This window comes from Pseudorca crassidens, chromosome 18 (assembly GCF_039906515.1).
Source record: "Pseudorca crassidens isolate mPseCra1 chromosome 18, mPseCra1.hap1, whole genome shotgun sequence".
Lineage (NCBI taxonomy): Eukaryota > Metazoa > Chordata > Mammalia > Artiodactyla > Delphinidae > Pseudorca > Pseudorca crassidens.
In genome coordinates, this window is record NC_090313.1 from 63,586,187 (window position 1) to 63,608,114 (window position 21,928).

General features: G+C 37.5%; 1 protein-coding gene across 1 annotated transcript in view; it reads left to right on the forward strand.

Moving 5' to 3' along the window:
• RNASEH2B (ribonuclease H2 subunit B) overlaps nt 1–21,928 on the forward strand; it is a 126,961-nt gene that overhangs the window by 17,152 nt on the left and 87,881 nt on the right. The window contains exon 2 of the mRNA XM_067712963.1: nt 11,311–11,434. Within this exon, the coding sequence (XP_067569064.1) occupies nt 11,392–11,434 (43 nt within the window). The 5' untranslated portion in view covers nt 11,311–11,391. The remainder of the gene's footprint in view (nt 1–11,310; nt 11,435–21,928) is intronic.

Consider the following 21,928-nt stretch of genomic DNA (forward strand, 5'->3'; position numbering starts at 1 on the left):
TTGGGTTGTTTCTTTCCTTATTACTGAGTTTTGAAAGTTCTTTATATATTCTGGATACAAGTCCTATATCAGATATATGCTTTAGAAATATTTTTTCCCAGTCTGTGGCTTCTTGTTTCATTCTCTTAACAGTGCCTTTCCAGGAGAATTCTTTTATTTTGATATAGTGCAATTTGTCATTTTTTTCTTTTGTGGATTATGCTTTTGGTGTTGCAGCTAAGATCTCTGTTAATGCAGGGTAACAAAGATTTTCTCCTATGTTTTTTCCAGAAGATTTATAATTTTACATGTATGTATATGATTCATTTTGAGTTGATTTTTGTATATGATGTGAGATGTGAATCAAAGTTCTTTTTTTAAAATATGGATGCCCAATTGTTCCAGCACCACTGTTACAAAGACTATCCTTCCTCCATTGAATTGCCTTTGTACCTCTGTTAAAAATCAGTTGTTCATCTGTATGAGAGTCTGTTACTGGACTGTCTAATCTGTGTCATTATCTCTTTGTCTATATTTATGCCAAAACTATATTGTCTTGATTAATGCAGCTTTATACTCAGCTTTGAAGTCAGGTAGTGTTAATCTTCCCACTTTGTTCTTGTTTTTCAAATTTAATTTGGCTATTTTAGATTCCTTGCATTCTCATACAAACTTTAAAATTAACGTTTCGTTTCCTACAAAAGACCCTTTTGAGATTTCAGCTGGGATTGTGATGAATCTATAGATCAATTTGGAGACAGCCAACATCTTAATATTGAATCTTTCACCTATGAACATGGTCTCAGTATCTATCTATCTGTCTATCTACCTATCTATCTATGTAACTCTCCATCTATCCTAAACATTGTTAAAACTATCAAACATTATTAATATGTATATCAGCAGTGTATATATATACACACACACACAATATTGTTAAAACTACTAAACACTGCTGAGATATATATCAAATTCTATGTTGAGTTTTTTCTTTTATTTCCTCACCATAAACTTGTTATATTTTCTTCTGGCTTCCATTTTTACTAAGGAAAAGCAGTCATCATTCTTGTTGATGTTCTGAAGGTAATGTGTTTTCTTGGGATGTTTTTAGGATTTTCTTTTTACCTTTGGTTTTCACCAGTTTGACTATAATGTGCCTCAATATGTTTTTGTTGTTGTTTGTTTTAAGCCTGCTCGGTATTCACTGAGCTTATTAAGTGTGTGACTTGGTGTTTTTCAACAATTTTGATAATTCTTGGCCTTTAGTTTTTCAAATATTTTTTCTGCTCCATTTTCTCTCACCTTTCTTTCTGGGCCACTAATTACATGTATATTAGATGGTTTGGTATTGTCCCACAGGTGTTTCAGGAAAAAAATTTTTTTAAAGAACAGTATTAGATTACAAAACAGTTGCAAAGATAATATAGTTGCCACGTACCCCATAACTAGTTCCTCTGTTGTTAAAATTTGGGCCATTTGCGGATCTACTTCGAATGACATTTTCTCTTGACTGTGAGTCACACTGTCCTACTCTTCTTAGTATCTCAAATTTGGTTGTTGTATACTGGCCATGAAGTTTAAAAGAACAGTAGAGATAGAGGAAAATAATATTTACTCCTATCAAATAGCATGGCCCTTGCTCTGTTAGTCCTCTGCAGTTGGAGGCCTGGTCAATCTGATCTGTAGTTGGGCTGGTTCAGAGCTTTGTCGCAGGTATTTAGATTTAGTTCATGGCTGGTTTCATGAGTTTTAGGAGTGGAATCAGGACTTTTCTTTGTATATCTTGGAATCCTAGAGCTTGCAGGACCCTGGGAATTTCTCCCAGCTTTTCAGCCCAACCCCCAGCTTTCTAAACTGTGGGCCACCTCTTTGTGCTTTATAACCCAGCCAGGAACTTTTTGTGTTTCTGTGGCATTGTCTAGCTTTCAGTAGGCAGCTACAGTGTACTCAGTAAAGGCCTGGTGTGCCTTGGGGTAGGGGGCTTTTCTCTCAGTTCTCCTTCTTTTCCCCCAACTTCTGCACGCTGCTGCCTTGCACTAGGTGAAAGCCCATGCTCTTAGGAGAGGACTTCCGTCAGCTATGCTGCCCTGTACACAAACTTTACTGCGTCGCTGCCTTACAATCAATGAAATTCATATACCTTGGAGATTCTCTCTCATCACTCCTGCCTTGCTTCCACTTTAGCCGGCCACTTTCTTCTACTTGGGGAAGACTTGATGTACCTCTGGAGGAAATTTCTCAGCTTTCCTGCTCTGGCGCCAACTTTTAGTGTACTACTCCCACGCACTGCAGTGCAGGCTGAGTGGGTACAGACTAGCTTTATTACTGGGCACCTTGTGATTCCAATCTACTTTGCCAGCCCAAATGCAATCATTGAAAATTTGTTTGAAGATAGGCCTGTTTCTCCCTTCCTTTTGATGACCCTTCCAACATGCCCCTAGGTTGAAAGAAGCTGTAGGACCCCTCTACTAGGAAGGGCTTGATTCTTTCTAAACTGTAGTTAATGTAGGTGTTTTTGTTTTTTGTCTCATGGGTTCTCTGATGGGTATAAAGCAAATGAACAGAAACAACAAAAAATCAAACTATGAATTTGTAGTGTTTCTGGCCTGTTCTCCTTGTTAGGGTAAGAGAGACAGACACTTGTAACTTTCCTCATCTCATTCGGAAAGTAAGTTTTTTCCCCTCATTAGGTGTTGTGCATTGTCCTCAGGGTATAGGTTGTTTATCTGTCAAAAAGTTACCTTAAATACACACACACACACACACACACACACATTCCTTTTAAATATAGCTAAACAATGCTGTAAAGCCTCAAAGTTCAACATTCATACTCAGTGTGAATGAGCTTAAACTCTCCTTGGTCTTCAAAAATGCCCTCTAGAACCTCCCATATTTGCAATGGAATTTTCATAATAAATTTATTCAACAAACATTTATTTTGTACCTACTATGTGCCAAGGACTATTTCTGGACCTGGAGATACAGGATAAAAGTCCCATGGCGTTTAGATTCTAGTGGACTTAGGAACAATAGAAGGATCATGATTTAGTTGTGAGCGCCCCCACGATATGCAAGTTCACATAGTCTAACATTTGAAACAGCTATTTCAGGAGCCAAAATATTAAGGATAATTTATTCCAGATCCCTGCTGGAATAAACAATGCTTCTGAGTTCTGTACAGATGTGTAGCCAGCAGCGAACTGCCTGACTACCTCAGTTTCTAGACGTCTTTCAGCAAAGTCAGAGCTCCGCAAAGAAAGCTGAGTATTCGGGGCCTCTGTGCATTTTCAGGCACACCCTAGGGCCTCAGTCTAATGAGGGGATTACACTCTTTTGTGTGTAATTTTTCACTGGTGGCAGATTTAATGTGGATAATAATGCTCACTTAATAAGCAATACAATATAATTTAACAGAGGTTAGTAATTCAAGTTAAAATGAATTTTCATCTACAATTTTAAGTGTCATGTATGATAGAGAAGAACAGTGGATGAAGAGTGAACCTAAAAATAGTAACATCTTGAATTATGTTAGTGCATTCATTTCTTTCACTTAAACAGCTGAGATTATGAAAAGTGGAAAATGCATTTCATGGTAGAGACAATTTGGGTATAATATTTAGAGCTTAAACCAAAAGATTGTACCATTCACCTAACGTATCGTAAGACATGAAATCATGTTTACTTATACAGTTTTAGCCTATCAACTAAAGCAGCATTGGCAAATGTTTTCTCTAAAGGTCCAGACTGTGAATGATTTAGACTAAGCAAACTATACAATTTCTGTTACAACTACCCAACAACCCTGCCTTTGTAGCATGAAAGCAGCCATAGACAATAGGTAAATAAATGAGCATGGCTGTGTTTTTATAAAACTTTATTTACAAAAACAGGTGGAAGGCTGAATTTGGCTTGTGTGCCAACTCCTGAACAAAAACTTGGGAGCAGTGGAGCTGAAATTAGACTCTCCACAAGAATTTACAGGTTATGCACAAAATGTGTTGATCTATGCCTGGCTGCAGACTGTGTGTTATGCATTAATTATGACTATTGTGCAAATATTTCTAGACCTACATGATGGGATTTCTGAGTGGGTATCATATATCCACCCATACATCATGACCCTCTTCTTCAGGGTGGTTAGGGAGATAGATCTCAATAGACTCTGATGTAGTAGCTTTCCACTGGGTGGGGAAGAATTAATTAGATTAAGATCTTAAGTTATAGGTGCTTTCAACACCATTCATTCATTCAACCAGCACTATGTTGTTCATATCATGTTGGATCTGGGAATACAAAGATAAATAGAAAATAATATCTGCTCCCAAGGGTTCACAGTCTAGTGACAGGAAGTGATGAAAAAAAATAATTAGAGAGATTTAATAAATCCCATAGTAAAAGCAAGAACAAAGGACTCTGATTTGGGAAAAGGGAAGCTGTCAACTTTTCCTGACGATATTAAGGAAGACTTTGTGAAAAAGATGTCATTTATTTGGTCTTTAAAGACTAAGTGTTTGCCTGGCAGACAAATCAGAGAGGAAATTCTAGGCAGACAGGCAATTTCATTTTACTTTCTTCACTTTTTTCTTACCCCTTGTCACTGGCTTCTGTCTCCATGACTTAAACTATTCTCTCTTGAAGGACACCATCCCATCACCTCTTTCTCAGGCTGCATTTTCTCCTTGACTCTTCTGCCTCATTTCACATTGTTAATCACTGTCTTCTCCTTATCCATTATTTTTTCTTCTTCTTTTTTTTAAAACATATTCATGCTTTTGGAAGATCACTCAGCTTGAAGTATGGAAAATAGATGATATCAGAGAGACTGGTTACAATTTTATTGTGTTAATTAAAGTAAGAAATTATAGGGCCTAAGTCCTACAGAGAGGGGAAGAGATTCTAGAGTTGACTCCAGTGAGCAGGGACCAATTGGATATCGCATTGTGGGAGATGGATAAGGTATGACCCCACGAGACTGGGCTTGGTGTCTTAGAACCTTGACAGAGCAATTGACTTCTCTCTCAGAAATGCTTTCGCCCCTGGACACACTACAAAACAGAGCTAAAGATAATTTTACTCATTTCTTTAAATTATTTTTTAAATTGTCTTAAAATACACATAAAATTTACTCTCTTCACCATTTTAAGGTGTACATTTCAGTGGCATTAAGTATTGATACACTCACATTGTTGTGCAACCATCATTATCATCCATTTCCAGAACTATTTTCATCTTTTGTGAAACTGGAAGTCTGTATTTATTTTTTTAAAAAACCTCCCCATTCTCCTCCCCCTGCACTGCTGGCAACCACCGCTTACATACTGTCTCTATGGATTTGATTACTCTAGGCACCTCATACAAGTGGAATTACACAGTGTTTGTCTTTTGATGACTGGCTTATTTTACTTGGCATAGTGTCCTCGAAGTTTATCCACGTCGTAACATATGTCAGAATTTCCTTTTTAAAGCTGAATAATATTCTATTATGTGTATATTACCACATTTTGTTTATCCATTCATCCACTGATGGTTACTTGTGTTGCTCCCACCTTTTGGATATTTACTTTCTAAAGCTTAAAATAACTTTTGTGAGATGCTTATACTATTTCAAACTAAAAAATCTGCAAATTCTCAATATTTTAAAAAATGCATAAAGTTGTTATTTTTCACTAATTAGCTTAATGGAAAAAAAAGAGAGAGAGAGAGAGAGAAAAGCACAAAATTGATCTCAACCAGCACAGATTTCTCAAAATCTTCCACCTTCTATTTACTCTTTTTGTGATTTTCTCTGCCTTTCCCTTTGTTACCTTTTACGATATAGTTAAGAAGAAATTGGCTGTTATATAACCCTTAGAATAGCCAACATGTATAATGATTACTGTGTGGTAGGCAGAACTTGTTTTGTTTTATTTGCATCTTTGCCAAATAAAGCAAAGATGCATTGCTTCTTACATCCCAATTCTCTCACCTGGTTTCAGCATTCTTCTTCCTGAAGAACGTTCCTTCAGCAGCTCTTTCAGCAAAGATCTAGTTAATTTCTCAGGCTTTGTTGCTCTGAAAGACTATTTTACCTCACTCTTGAATGAAAATAATAGGACTATAGTTAGACACATCACAGTGAAACTTCAGAACACCAAGGACAAAGAAGTCTACACACTTAAGAACTTAGACATAGACATTTGGCATATGACAGAAGCAGCATTACAATTAGTGGTCTTGAGGAAATTGGCTACTTAGGTAGATGAAAACCTAAATGTAAAATGCAATATTGTAAAAGTTTGGAAGAAAATAGAAAATAATATCTTTATGGTATTGCAATAGAGAAGTAGTTACTATTACTACATAAAATTCAAGAACATAAACCATAAAAAAGATAATAAGCTTAAATATCTTAAATTTTAAGAAAATCCACACAATACGATATACAAAGTAAAAAAGCAAGGCACACACTAGGATATTTGCATAGCACACAGCAGACAATTACTACTGTGTAAAGAATTCCAACAAATCAATGAGAAAAAGTGATAACCCAATAGAAAAAAATGGGCAAAGAATGTGAATAGGCAATTTACAGAGGAATAAATTTGAATAACCAATAAACATGTGAAAACATGGTTAATCTCACCAGTACCCAGAGAAATTAAAAATAAAGAAACATTGAGATCGCCCTTTTTACTCATTGGTTTTGGCAAAGAATATATTTGACTATGACCACACAGAATGTTGTTAAGGACGTGAGAGAAAAAGAACTTTTAAAAAATCATTGGCTAGAGAGTAAATTGCTACAATCACTTTGAAAAATTTAATATTGCTTAATAAATTTGAAGGTCCACATAACCTACAACAAGGCAGTTCCACATCTAGGTATAGATCCTAAAGAACCTCTCCAACTTGTGCAAAACGGCCAAAGACACAAGCATTCATTGCAACACTTTTGTAACTGCATCTAAGGACTAGCTCAACTCAACGTGTAAACAGAGTGGTTTACATAGACTAGAAAACCATGTAGCAGTTAGGATGAAGGCACTGGACACAAATCAACCTACATAAATCTTTAGAATATGATGTATATCAAAGTAAGTTGTATTTCTTCTTTGATTTCTTCAGGGATCTCTTGGTTATTTAGTAGTGCACTGCTTAGGCTCCATGTATTTGTGTTTTATACAGTTTTTTTCCTATAATTGATTTCCAATCTCATAACGTTGTGGTCAGAAAAGATGCTTGACCCAATTGCAATTTTCTTAAATTTTCTGAGGCTTGATATGTGACCCAAGATGTGATCTGTCCTGGAGAATGTTCCCTGTGCACTTGAGAAGAAAGTGTATTCTGCCACTTTAAATAAAAAAATACATAGAAACAAATGAAAACATGACGACCCAAAACCTATGGGATGAAGCAAAAGCAGTTCTAAGAAGGAAGTTTATAGCAATTCAATCTCACCTCAAGAAACAAGAAAAATCTCAAATAAACAATCTAAGCCTACACTTAAAACAACTAGAGAAAGAAGAACAAAGAAAACCCAAATTCAATAGAAGGAAAGAAATCATAAAGATCAGAGCAGAAATAAATGAAGTAGAAACAAAGAAAACAATAGCAAAGATCAATAAAACTAAAAGCTGGTTCTTTGAGAAGATAAACAAAATTGATAAAACCTTACCCAGACTCATCAAGAAAAAAAGGGAGAGAACACAAGTAAAATTAGAAATGAAAAAGGAGAAGTCACAACTGACACTGCAGAAATACAAAGGATTATAAGAGACTACTACAAACAACTCTATGCCAATAAAATGGACAACCATGAAGAAATGGACAAATTCTTGGAAAGGTACAATTTCCAAGACTGAACTAGGAAGAATTAGAAAATATAAACAGACCTATCACAAGTAATGAAATTGAAACCGCAATTTAAAATCTTCCAACAAACAAAAGTCCAGGACCAGAAGACTTCACAGGTGAATTCTATCAAACATTTAGAGAAGAGCTAACACTGATCCTTCTCAAACTCTTCCAAAAAAATCCAGAGTAAGGAACACTCCCAAATTCATTCAACGAGGCCACCATCACCCTGATACCAAAACCAGGAAAAGATATCACGGAAAAAGAAAATTATAGGCCAGTATCACTGATGAACATAGATGCAAAAATCCTGAACAAAATACTAGCAAACAGAATCCAACAACACATTAAAATGATCATACACCATGATCAAGTGGGATTTATCCCAAGGATGCCAGGATTCTTCAATATATGCAAATCAATCAATGTGATACACCACATTAACAAATTAAGGAATAAAAACCATATGATCATCTCAATAGAGGCAGAAAAGCTTTTGACAAAATTCAACAGCCATTTATGAAAAATACTCTCCAGAAAGTGGGCATAGAGGGAACCTACCTCAACATAATAAAGGCCATATATGACAAACCCACAGCAAACATCATTCTCAATGGTGAAAAACTGAAACCATTTCCTCTAAGATCAGGAACAAGACAAGGATGTCTACTCTCACCACTATTATTCAACATAGTTTTGGAAGTCCTAGCCACGGCAATCAGAGAAGAAAAATAAATAACACAAATTGGAAAAGAAGAAGTAAAACTGTCACTGTTTGCAGATGACATGATACTATACATAGAGAATCCTAAAGATGCCACCAGAAAACTACTAGAGCTAATCAATGACTTTGGTAAAGTAGAAAGATACAAAATTAATGCACAGAAATCTCTTGCATTCCTATACACTAACAATGAAAAATCTGAAAGAGAAATTAAGGAAACACTCCCATTTACCATTGCAACAAAAAGAATAAAATACCTAGGAATAAAACTACCTAATGAGACAAAAGACCTGTATGCAGAAAACTATGAGACACTGATGAAAGAAATTAAAGATGATACAAACAGATGGAGAGATATACCATGTTTTTGGATTGGAAAAATCAACATTGTGAAAATGACTATACTACCCAAAGCAATCTACAAATTCAATGCAATCCGTATCAAACTACCAATGGCATTTTTCACAGAACTAGAACAAAAAATTGCACAATTTGTATGGAAACACAAAAAACCCTGAATAACAAAAGCAATCTTGAGAAAGAAAAACGGAGCTGGAGGAATCAGGCTCCCAGACTTCAGACTATACTACAAAGGTACAGTTATCAAGACAGTATGGTACTGGCACAAAAACAGAAATATAGATCAATGGAACAGGATAGAAAGCCCAGAGATAAACCCACGCACATATGGTCACCTTATCTTTGATAAAAGAGGTAAGAATATACAATGGAGAAAAGACAGTCTCTTCAATAAGTGGTGCTGGGAAAACTGGACAGCAACATGTAAAAGAATGAAATTAGAACACTCCCTAACACCGTACACAAAAATAAACTCAAAATGGATTAAAGACCTAAATGTAAGGCCAGACACTATAAAACTCTTAGAGGAAAACATAGGCAGGACACTCTGTGACATAAATCACAGCAAGATCCTTTTTGACCCACCTCCTAGAGAAATGGAAATTAAGACAAAAATAAACAAATGGGACCTAATGAAACTTAAAAGCTTTTGCACAGCAAAGGTAAACATAAGGTGAAAAGACAACCCTCAGAATGGGAGAAGATATTTGCAAACGAAGCAACTGACAAAGGATTGGTCTCCAAAATATACAAGCAGCTCATGCAGCTCAATATCAAAAAAACAAACAACCCAATCCAAAAATGGGCAGAAGACCTAAACAGATATTTCTCCAAAGAAGACATACAGATTGCCAACAAACACATGGAAGGATACTCAACATCACTATTCATTAGAGAAATGCAAATCAAAACTACAATGAGGTATCACCCCACACTGGTCAGAATGGCCATCATCCAAAAATCTTCAAACAGTAAATGCTGGAGAGGGTGTGGAGAAAAGGGAACCCTTTTGCACTGTTGGTGGGAATGTAAATTAATACAGCCACTATGGTGAAGAGTGTGGAGGTTCCTTAAAAAACTAAAAATAGAACTACCATATAACCCAGCAATCCCACTACTGGGCATATACCCTGAGAAAACCATAATTGAAAAAGAGACATGTACCAAAATGTTCACTGCAGCACTATTTACAATAGCCAGGACATGGGAGCAACCTAAGTGTCCATCAACAGATGAATAGTTAAAGAAGATGTGGCACATATATACAACGGAATATTACACAGCCATAAAAAGAGATGAAATTGAGTTATTTGTAGTGAGGTGGATGGACCTAGAGTCTGTCATACTGGGTGAAGTAAGTCAGAAGAGAAAAACAAATACCATATGCTAACACATATATATGGAATCTAAAAACATATATATGGTTCTGATGAACATAGGGGCAGGACAGGAATAAAGATGCAGATGTATGGAATGAACTTGAGGACACAGGGAGGGGGAAGGGTAAGTTGGGACAAAGTGAGAGAGTGGCATGGACGTATGTACACTACCAAATGTAAAACAGATAGCTAGTGGGAAGCAGCCGCATAGCACAGGGAGATCAGCTCCGTGCTCTGTGACCACCTAGAGGGGTGGGGTAGGGAGGGTGGGAGGGAGACACAAGGGGGAAGGGGATATGGGGATGTATGTATACATATAGCTGATTTACTTTGTTATAGAGCAGAAACTAATACAAAATTGTAAAGCAATTATACTCCAATAAGGATGTTAAAAAAAATAAAATTATGTAAGTAGTTATAGGGGGAATGTGATTGTATTTGAGTGTCAGCATTCATGAGATTGAACATATTCTCAGCTTTACTATAAAAGACATTTCATTCTGAATGAAAAAGAAGTGAGAGTTGAAATAATCTCACAGATGGTGCAAATGACAGTGTAAGGAAGGAGACTCTGGTGAGCAGCCTGGGGCGATCAGGAAGAGAGTAGATGCAGCTGGGCTTGTGGGAGGGGTGGACGATCCACAACATTTTCTATTCGTTTTTTAAATCCCTTTTCTTAATGTCAATTACCCATTTAATAAAACACTATAAAGTAGAGATTCCTTTTCTAAAATAAGGAATGGGTTTAATCTAAATCTTATGTTCCACTTTATGAACAAATACACTTTAAAAAGTCATTTTAGGATAAGAGTACTGTATGGTGAACCTGCAGCCAAATGCCTATCAAGATCATGCTTTCCACGTAAGTGCTTAATTGTTAGAGCAGATACACCTGACTGATTATAATGTATAAACTGCAGTATCATAACCTATCATCACTAAGGTTAAATCAAGAATAAATACAGGTTAGCATTTGGGTACAACCCCTTCCCACTCAATGAGTGACCTGATTATTTTCAAAATGTTTGCCTGCAGCTTCAGCGTCTGTGCTGCCCTGTATAGCCCCGGTCCTCACCAACCGCTGGAGAAGCAAGGAGTGTTCCTGGGCAGTGGAATATGGCGCTGGGGATGCGCTCCCTGTCTCCTGCTCTTCCTGATGGTGAGTGGATGCTCAGCTGCCATTCACAGGACACTTACCATCCCCTCAAAGCGTCTCTCATTCTATAAAAGGAAAAAGAGTAAAGGAGGGAAGAGAAAGTCAAGGAGATGGAAGAGGAAAGCAGGAACAGAAAGATGAGTTAGAAGGGCTGTGGTTTTGAAACACAAAGGCTGAATAACAGAAAATGGAAACAGAATAAAGGCATAAAAAAATTAAAGATATGGAACAAAGGAATATGAGCAATGAAATCTTAAATCTGAAAAAAAAAATGATGATAACAAGTAACAGGAGACAGCTCAAGAACATCCTGAAATTTCCTAGATTATACTAAAGGAAGAACTGGACCAAAGTGTTACTCATGGTCATTTTATGTCTGTAAGAATGTTAAGTGTAAAAATTTAATTGACGAAAAACAACCTCGTAGGGGAAATCAAAGTGCTAGTTTGGTTTAATATGGGCCTGAACAAGCTAAATACACCCACTTTCTTCAAGTGCTTTGCAATAGTCAGTGGACTTTGTGGGTTCTTTGAGACCATCTGGGATCCCAGCCATACTTGGGATCTACTCACTTTATAGTATTGGTACAAAAGCCTTACAAACGCGGTTTGTGTAGAGAAAGCAGTGATATTATAGAAAGCCAGCATTCATACAAAAAATTCCAAAGGGAGCAGTAACATAAAATGATGAAAATGCCAAAGATATGAAAAATAAAGACAGTTGTTACAAGACACAATAGCTCTGAATGTTTGCTTTTATGTGACAGATGTTTTTAACCAAAGCTCAAAGTTGGCAGTTTAAGTACACTTATGATTTTAATTTGTGTTCTATCCCCTTTTCATATTGATGTCTACTTACAACATCTGTGAAGTCTCTGTAACCTGAATTTGACAGGGGAAAGTGAACAGACTGCCTTTGGAGTGTTTCCATTAAGTCCACGTAATAGACTGTTAACAAAAATCTTAAATAGCTATTCTAATCATCAACAGCAATCTTACACAAATTAAATTAGACCCAAAGGGCCCGATTAACTTTAAAATGCCTTACAGGCATGTAACATAAGTTTAACTCTTTTTTTCCTTTGGAATAGAATGGGATTGTTCAGTGTGAGTCTGAGGTACAGTTAAAAAAAAAAGTTAGCATGCATGTTGGACTCATAAGGACTTGGAGACAGGGTTTCATTTTCTTTATCAGGAAACCACACTTCTGTGCATAGAAATTCAGTTACGCCACAGCCAGGCTCTCTGTTTACATGCAAAGTAGATGCTTTGAAAGAAGTACGGAACACAGCTCCTCTCATAAGCTCAAGGAGGTCTTATTGGTAAAGAAAGGAGGCATATAACAATAGGCACTAACATTAAAATGATGCCATTAGCAGAGGTAAGAGCTGAGCTAGAATTTCTGCAGTTCAAACACACCTATCAAGAAATAAGCTGGATTCGTGATTCAAAGTATAATTATACCATGCATCAAGGAAAAACCATTGCTATAAATATCTTCCATTCTTTGCTTTAACCAAATCCCCAGAGGCCTGTCCAAATGCATTTCTTGAATTTTCACTCATCCCAAATCCCAGCCATCATTTGTACATTTTGGTATAGTCTCCAATCCTCACACATAGTTGATAACTTCTTGTAGGCAACTTCCTTCCAGCTGCATGGAACATGTCATTTCCGCCCAAGTCAGTAGCAGTGAGTGAGAAACCCATTTCATATTAAAGAATATGAAATTACCAAAATTACCAAAACTACATTGTGGACATTTGAGGAACAAATGGCCTTTCAAGTCTTATAAAGCTATCAGAGACACCCATACTTGTCAACACCCCAGTGTTCTGGTGCCCTAACTGTAAGTGTTTTCAACCACTAGGAGTTGTTCTCTGTTCCCCGCCTCCCCAGATACTGGATCAGAGTCATGGAAGATGTTCACTGCCTGCAGAATATTCATTAGTACCTTACAGAACCAAAATGCTTTTCAGAAACTTATCCCTCTTCTATACATCCCAAGGGATTTGATGACCACCTAGATCTCCAAGGATAGAACCGGATTCATTTAAGTCAATGGCAGTCACCCAGCCACTGTCATTAGGCCAGGGATGGGCATGTAATCTGAGATGGTATAGGCAGGAAAAAAAGAAGGACTTCTATTTCATGCTTCCATGTAAACCAGGAAGCATGTAGCTCCCATTGCCACTGGCAGCCAAATTGTGAGCACGAAGAGAGCCAGTCTTAGGATGAAGCTAAGGCTGCTCTACCTTTGGAATCTGGTTATACAGTTAAATGTTCTTATAGTTCGTGCCAGCCTGAGTCAGGGATTTTAATTCCCTGCAGTTGAAAATACTCAACTGATTTAAGCGGTCTTGTGAGTAATTTGTACTTCAATGTCTCTGAATTTTTCCTAGAATTCAACCACTAGTTCATGGGGCCTGGGCCAAGAGGCTCTAAATAGTAGAGCATGTACTCTGTACTGTCTCCATTCTCTAGTGCTAGAGACCTGGTTTTGAACCAAGCATGGGCTTAGCTCTCTAAGAATGAGTTCGTCTCCCTAGAGAATTCTATCCTCATGCAACTACCCACCTGCCAAGTGTGTTCGGTTATGCCCTAAAAATATGTCAGGCTAGGCTCAAACTAGAACCCCTGTTAAATAAATAAATGTATTTTTATACATTTGAGCTAAAACCTACTTTTTTAGTTTTTCCATCTTCACCCCCCTCAATTTTAGATGAAATCTGGACTGAGGAAGGGGCCGGACTCAGGAAAACAACTGACGAGACCCTGAGCTGGGACTGAACCCATGTCCCTGCTCTCAGTTCAGGGCTCCGCCTGAGGCTCTGACACACTGTGCCTTCCAGCGTAACCCTAATGCCCTTTCCCAATGGCCCGGGAGCATTATACACGCATTACGTTGGGGATTTGGAATAACATTGTTGAAATTCTGTATTTAAGAAGTCTGAATTTTTCATATCTGCCAAATTAGTTGTTAGTACAATTACTGCTATTTTCTGAGAAATAGTGCTTAGAGGCAGTGAAAATCTAAAGAAGGACAAACCATTGGGAAAGGGCTCTAAACTCCAGGTTAAGGCTCAGCAGATGTTGTCTGACTGATGATAAGGTCAGTCCATTTATACCTGGGCTTCTTAGCATAAGTGTGTTCTAAAGTAACTGAGTGGTCATTTAACAACAACAACAAAATTTATGTATTTTAACAGAAAACAGAAGCAGAAAATGCATGCAGACTTTTGTTGTATACCTAATCCGTGTGAAATATTTAATTGTGAAGACTGCTGCCGAGCGAATCTTGGAAGCATGGTTTTCAATATACACCCCTGACTGCTCAAGGACACACACTGGCTTCTCCCCCCACTCCCTCCTCAAGTCTAGGATTCTCTGGCTGATTTTCAGAGCATCCTGTGACCACACACCACTAATCAACTATTTCACTTCACCACCTCCCGTGCTCTCCAAAACATCTGCACTATAGCCAGACCCTCTGTTTAACAACATTCTCTGATATTCAGGAATATTCCTCCCTCAGGCTTTAGCCCACCTTTAGCAGACATCTGAAATGCCCTCAACCCTTCTCTAACTGTTCAAGTTCCATCCATCCCCCAAGACTCCTCATAAACCCCTCTTCATTACCAGTGAGCCCAGTCCACAGTCTTTACTACTGAAGTGCTTGGCCTTGATTATCAATTGCTATGTTATGTTTTTCTAATTATTTCACATGCATGGACCTTTTCAAATTTGATTGTACACTTTTTAAGAATAAGCAATGATGTTATCCTTTCCCATATTCATTCTGCAGAGCACCTTGCACAGTGTGGAATGTGAAAGATCCTCTACAAATGCTTGTTGATGATGGAGAGAAGTAGCCTGGAATAGAGGTGGAGCAGTGTCGTACCCTGCTTCACTGGCGCCCCCAGAGCCTTGGTCGCCTCCGTCCTGCTCCACTAGCTTCTCATGTTAGGAAAAGCTCTTATGAGGACTGATGGCCAAGATTTCTTGTTCTCTTCCTCTTTGTCCTTTCTTCCTTGCTGTAGATTCTGAGTAGATCAGTTAAGATCTTCAGATCTATAGAGTTGGCAGACAGAATCTCAAATTTCAAAGGACATCTATGACATCGATAATCCCTTCTAGTTCCAAGTAGGCTAGGATCTAAGCTGTTTCAGCAAAGCTCTTGTTCTCAAAATCCCCAGGCAATCTTGAACATCTTGCAGAGATATGAAGTTATTTCTCATGTCTAAGCTAAATCTCTTTGGCTGCCACTCAAGTCTGTTCCCTTTATCACAGCCCTAAGTAGATATAGGGACTAGGGCTTTCTTTGCTGAAAACCATGTCCACACCATATAACTGATTTTTTAAAACGTATTTACCAGCCTATCTTCTTTACAAATTAAGGACATGGTGTTGTGTTTTATATCTGGTCTCAGTTTTAAAGTAAATGGTTATCTGTAGTACTGACTATAATAAGGCAAGTCCTTTAAATTTTCAAACACTGGGGAAGTACAGAGAAATTTTGTCACATTTGCTTTAAATATTTTAAATATTAAGATATTATGGGTATAGTTGATGCTGCCTTTGTACCATTGTCTCTTCTCTCTCTAGAAGGGTAAGGACTATCTTGAAACAAAGTGCATATTCTTCCTGCCCAGTTTAAAAATCATATATGTGTATATATCATGTGCATATATCATATGCACATATCATACATATGTGTGTATATATAGGGATATATAGCAGTCATTTCCTCATTACTTATCTTCCAATTTATCACTTCTCTATTGACTGTGTCCAGTATAGAATTTATTCTACTTAATGCATTTATTTTAACGACTGTATTTTTCATTTTTAAGAATCTAAATGGATTTTTAAAAATATACCATTGTTCTTCCTTTATTTCTACCAATTTTTAAATTTTATAATATCTTGTCACCTCTTATGAGGGCATTCCTTTATCTCTTTGGGACTCTAAGACATTTATATTAACACGAGTTTCAGATTGCTCTGTTATTTTTGTACCCTGTTGAGAGAATCCAGGTTCCTATGGTAGATTCTGTGGGCCGTGTTTTACTCAGTAATTATCCTCTTCCACATGTGTTTTGGAATTCCAGCTTCCAGGTTCATCTTAAAAGGTAGGTTTTCCTTCTGTTTATCCTCCTCATCCTTACCTCCTGTTCCACTTCTGCCCCCTTATCTAGTAATCTTGTGATTTCCTCCACTGAGCTCCCAACTCAGAGCCAAGTCTTATATCTGTAGCTCAGGCCTCCTACCCTTGGTCATACTGGGGATACCCAAGGTCCAGTCACCTAGTCAAAGATGGCTTTGCCAGGTCCTGGCTTCGAGTCTATGTCTACATCTTCCCTCATCCCATTATCCTGCGTTTCATCCATCCTTACCTCATTTCCTGGTTTGAAATAATGAGGCCACCCTGACCCCTGTCTCACATGGGGTACGTTTATTCCTGGTACCCACCAGAATGGAACTCCCAGCTGCCTATGCCTGCCTCTGAGCCCAGACTGTAGGCCTGCAGGGCCAGTTCCAACCTACTGTTCTGTATTTCCCTCCTTCCCATAGGGATGCTTGTCTGGCTTTACAACATGATCTATGCCTTTTCAGTTTTTACATCATGTCTATAAATGCTATCTGTTTGGACTAGTGTAGGCGGATACTTGAAGTATGAACTCACTGTGCAGTGTGAGCTGATGTGCTCCTCGTTGGAACAGCCAAGAGAGAACCTGGAGCACGAATGGAAGGAATGACCTCAGTGAGGCTTAGTTTAGTAAATAATTTAATAACCAGTAGGAACTTGGACATGGAAGATGAGAATCAACGAGTAGTTGCTTCACTAAGACATTCTGAGAATTCATAGAATGTCAACACATTCTTGAGAAGACTATTTGTACTTTACAGGTTGTACTTAGAAGGTTTAAAACCTTTAGATAAAATTATCTTTATAAGCCAAAATAAATCATAATTAATACTTACTAGTTATTTTTCCTTTCATAATTATTCTACAGCAATTGTTCTAATTTTTAGACTTCAAAAAATTTACTTATTCATCCACTAACAAGAATTTACTGAGCATTGATTATGTGCCAGTTTCTGTGCTATGAGAAGATAAGACAAGATAGACAGGGTCCCTGCCCTCATGGACTTTACAGATATTAACTAAATATGTAATCACAGGGACAAGTTTAATTAGTGCTGTGACAAGTGCTCTCCAGTGCCCTTTTTCATCTTCTTCACATATGTGGCTCCTTCCTTCCTGCAGGGTCTCAATGAAAATGTCATATCCTCTGAGAATCTTCTCCCCACCTGCGATTATTCTCTGGTACAGCTCAGAGCCCTGATTTAAGATGCTATCACAATTTACTCTTATTTTGGTTATTTTAGACAGTCTGTCATCCTGACTAGACTAAAAGCTCCACAAGGACAAAGAGCCTGTCTATTGTCCTACCATCTTTGCTGTCACTTGCCAGCCCCTAGCACAACGCCTGGCCCATAGATGGGACTCAACAAACATTTGCTGAATGAGTGAGTGAATACGTGAGCCACGAAGAGAAGGAGACCTAAGAAATGAGTAGTCTTTGGCCAGGAAAGGAGGACGTGAGAGGACTTTTGGGTGGGAGTGGGAAGAACTTCCCGGCAGAGGGAACACCTTGTGCCCAATTTTTGAGGGTAGAAGGAACACGGCATGTTGCAGAGGCAGAAAGAAGACCTGAGAGGCTGGGGTCATGGTGACCTAGTGGTGGGCAGGGGTCAGCTCATCTTGGTGTTGAATGACAAGTTGAGGATTTTAAATTTTATTTGTTGGAAATTGTTGGAATTTCCAACATTGCTGGAAATAAAGGGGTTTAAGCAAGGCAGTGACTTGTTCAGGTTTTCACATCATCCACATTTCAAGTGCTTAAAAGCCACAAGTGGCTAGCAGCTACCTTAACAGAGAGCACAGATATAGAGCATTTCCATCATTGCAGAAAGATCCTTTGGATAACGCTGTGGGAAAAATTGGACACTTGCTGTGTGGTAAGTGGGTTGGATTGGAGGGGATATTTCCAGGGTACAATAAAACTTGAACCTATGCAATGGCAAATCTAAGAACTTTTTGCAGTGGCAAAAAAAATATATTTAAAAGTATAACCTAGTTGAAAACAAATTTTGCATTTTGAAAGGACAATTTAACGGTTCTGAAAAGTACCAGTGCTTATATACTCATAAAACCAAGCTGTTCTCAAACATTTTGAGAAACTCTCAAAACATTTTGAGATCGAGTTCTAAAATTTGCACTGTTTTCTAAAACAAATATATCTAAAGATTGGTCTGGCGATAATGAACAGAAATCTATTAGCAAATTTACTAATTAGGGTCATGTCTACGCTTCTACGGAAACATTAAACATTTGTTTATTTGAAGTAAAGTCTCTTTAGTCAACTACCATAAATATTGGCTGCCTGTCAGAAATGATGTACCCGAATTTCACATGTTTTACATTTCCTAATAGTGACTTAGCCCACACAATATTTTTATATGACGACAGCTGTCATGAAAGCAGAGTATCTTGTATATACATTGGCTTTTGATTAATGAGCTAATGGTGGTTCCCTGTTTAAAGTCATTAGGCCTTATGTATGTTTAGCCAAAGCTCACTCAGAGTTGACAATGATGTTGATTATGTCATCCACGTTAGGGTGTAGCCAAAATGATCATATTACTGATTAGCAGTGCTCTTTTAACGGTACATCACAACCCATTACTAGGTTGTGAAATCAACTTAGTAAATGTTATCAGCATTGAATAAAGAAAAGAAATCTAATAGCCTAGAATTAGAGTACATTGAACATAATGTGTGTAAGTATTGGTTTGTGAAGCTTCTGTTTTATTTGTATGTGTGTCTTTTGGGTGATGCTGTAAAGTATATTTCTTACTGTGGATTACAGTGGAAAGCTTTTGAGCGACACTGGGCTTCTTTCATGTTTTTAGTTGCAACTATGCTTGGTTGTTCTACCTTTTTCCCTTTTCTTATGCTTTATTACACTCTTTTAGCACTCCTTGGTCAGCCCTCTGGGGAATCCCATTTTACCCCCTCCCATGGCATGTAAGGTTCTCACTTCTCCAAACTCATCTCCTGCTACCTCTTCCCCTTGCTAACCCCATTCAAGCAACGCAGCCTCCTTTGCTGTCCTCGAATGTGCCATAAAATCTGCAGTCTGGAGCCTTTGCACTGGCTGTTCCCTGTGCCTGAACACCCTTCCCTCAGATATATGCATGCCTAACTCCCTTTCTTCCTTCAAGTCTTTGCTCAAATGTTACCCTCTTAATGAGGCCCACCCTGATTGCTTTATTTAAAACTGCAACCCTCTTAGTTCTCACAAGCCCACTTGCCCTGTTGTATTTCTTCCCTACACTCTACTGGCCCTCTTCTACTGCACTATAGAATGTGTTTATTATGTATATAGCTTCTCTGTCTCCCTCTACTAGATGTAAACCCCAGGAGGGTAGGCATTTTTATATGTTTTATTTACTGATATAGCCCAAGCAACCAAAACAGTGTCTGGCACAGAGTAGGTGTCAGTAATATTGTAGAATTAATTTAGATTGGCCCAAGTGGAGAGAGAGAGAGAATGAGAGGTACCAAGCACCAAATACAAAGTAACAACCAGGAGATTATTATTTCATTATTAGGTTATTTCCTGCCTTTTATCAAAAACTTCTAAAAATTGAAGTTTGTACGTACTTTTAAAGGACAATCGTTTTATTAAGTTCTTAAAAAAATAGGAATATTTAATAAACTAATGAAGGAAGACTGAGTTTTCAGGAATGTCACATGGTCACTGTAATTACAAAAGTCAACATGAAATTGACTATTATTCTGTAGAAGATGCAGCAGTTCCTCTTGAAATAGTCACTCATTACTTATTTTTGCTGTCGAACAAAACATGGGGTGGAATTCACATTACCAGAAAAATTGTTAATCTTTTGCAACAGATCAGCTATATTTAGCAGTTGCAGTTCCTATTTTCAGCTAGTTCAACAGAATTAGTTAATAAAATATCTTATTACTATTTGAAGAGTATTTTACTTGTAGGCAGAGAACAGCAGCAATGTACTGTTTTGACGTTATAAATGAATGTGTATCTTTTAAGTCGCTTAATTATGAAATTATTAGTAAAAGCAATCAGGACTTACCGAAAAGAGAACCAGAATATTATTGTTTTAGCACCTAGGAGGAAGCACAGAGTAAAAAACAAAAACAGAGTAAAAAACAAAAAAAAAACAGAGTAAAAAACAAAAACAACCTAGAAATTAATATTTGATATTAATTAATTAATTAATTTGATATTAATTAATATTATCAAATTAAAAATATTAACTGAACAATTTTGGAAAATATATCAAAGTAGAAAGAAATGATTAAAGGACAACTATGGTTAGATGTTAGTCACCAATCTTTTATTTTTATTATTCTTCTTAGTTGTAATCATATTCTCTATACAAGTTTGTACCCTGCTTTTGAAAATTAATATTTAAATGAAAAAAATTTTTTAATTAAAAAAATAAAAACTATGATGGATTTTGTAAACAGGAAAAAAAAGAAGTCAGTATGTTTAAAAAAATAATAATAAAATAAATGAAAAATAGTCAGCATTTTGGCATTTCTCCATTCGTTAACTTGTTAGGTAACTCATAGCGTAAAAAACATGTCTCAAAAACTCTGCACTGCAGAAAATATTAAAAGCACATATAAAAGCAAAGTGAGAATAACTAGGACATCAAGCTATTGAAATTTTCTGAAGTGTATGGTGATTGCTTAGGCTGTCATGCAGCAAAACATGTAAATATCTGACTATCTGATTCACTTGACCATGGTGGCCTAGCCCTATAGGTAGTTCAGTTGCAAAAGTACATTTTGGAGCTTGAATTGCCTGAATTTTCTTACTACCTTAATTTTATGTGAATGTATGTAAGGTTTATAACTGTACACACACACACACATACACACAGGGAAATGAGTAAACACAGTGGCAACCCCAAGTTTAGCCCAAGACCACCAGGAACACCCCTGCAGTTGAACGGGAGAACACAGGCCATGGGAAGTCAGGGGCGTCTTACTAGATGGAGGATGTTGGGAGGAAGCTTGGGAGGGTTGGGCTCTGGTTGGGTGACTTGGGGAGGGTCTAAGGATGCAGGGATCCACTCTAGTTTGGGTGCTGTTAGAAAGTGGTGTCCCAATAAATCTCCTCTACAGGGAGGGGGGAGCTGGGGTGAGGATGAAGCTGGAATTAGTAAAGAAGTAGCAGTCACTCATTTCAGCTAACAGATGAAGTGTTCAGTATTTTGTAGGTGGCAGAGTGACCTGTTTTTGTCTGTGCTTTGCCCAAATCATGAAGTGGACTTGCTCTGTCCTCATTTTATTGTGGTCTCAGGACAGCCTTGTCTGAGGCGGGTGTTCTGGGAGATTTGTTTAAGATACTGGGAGAGTCACCATGATCCAGCTGGG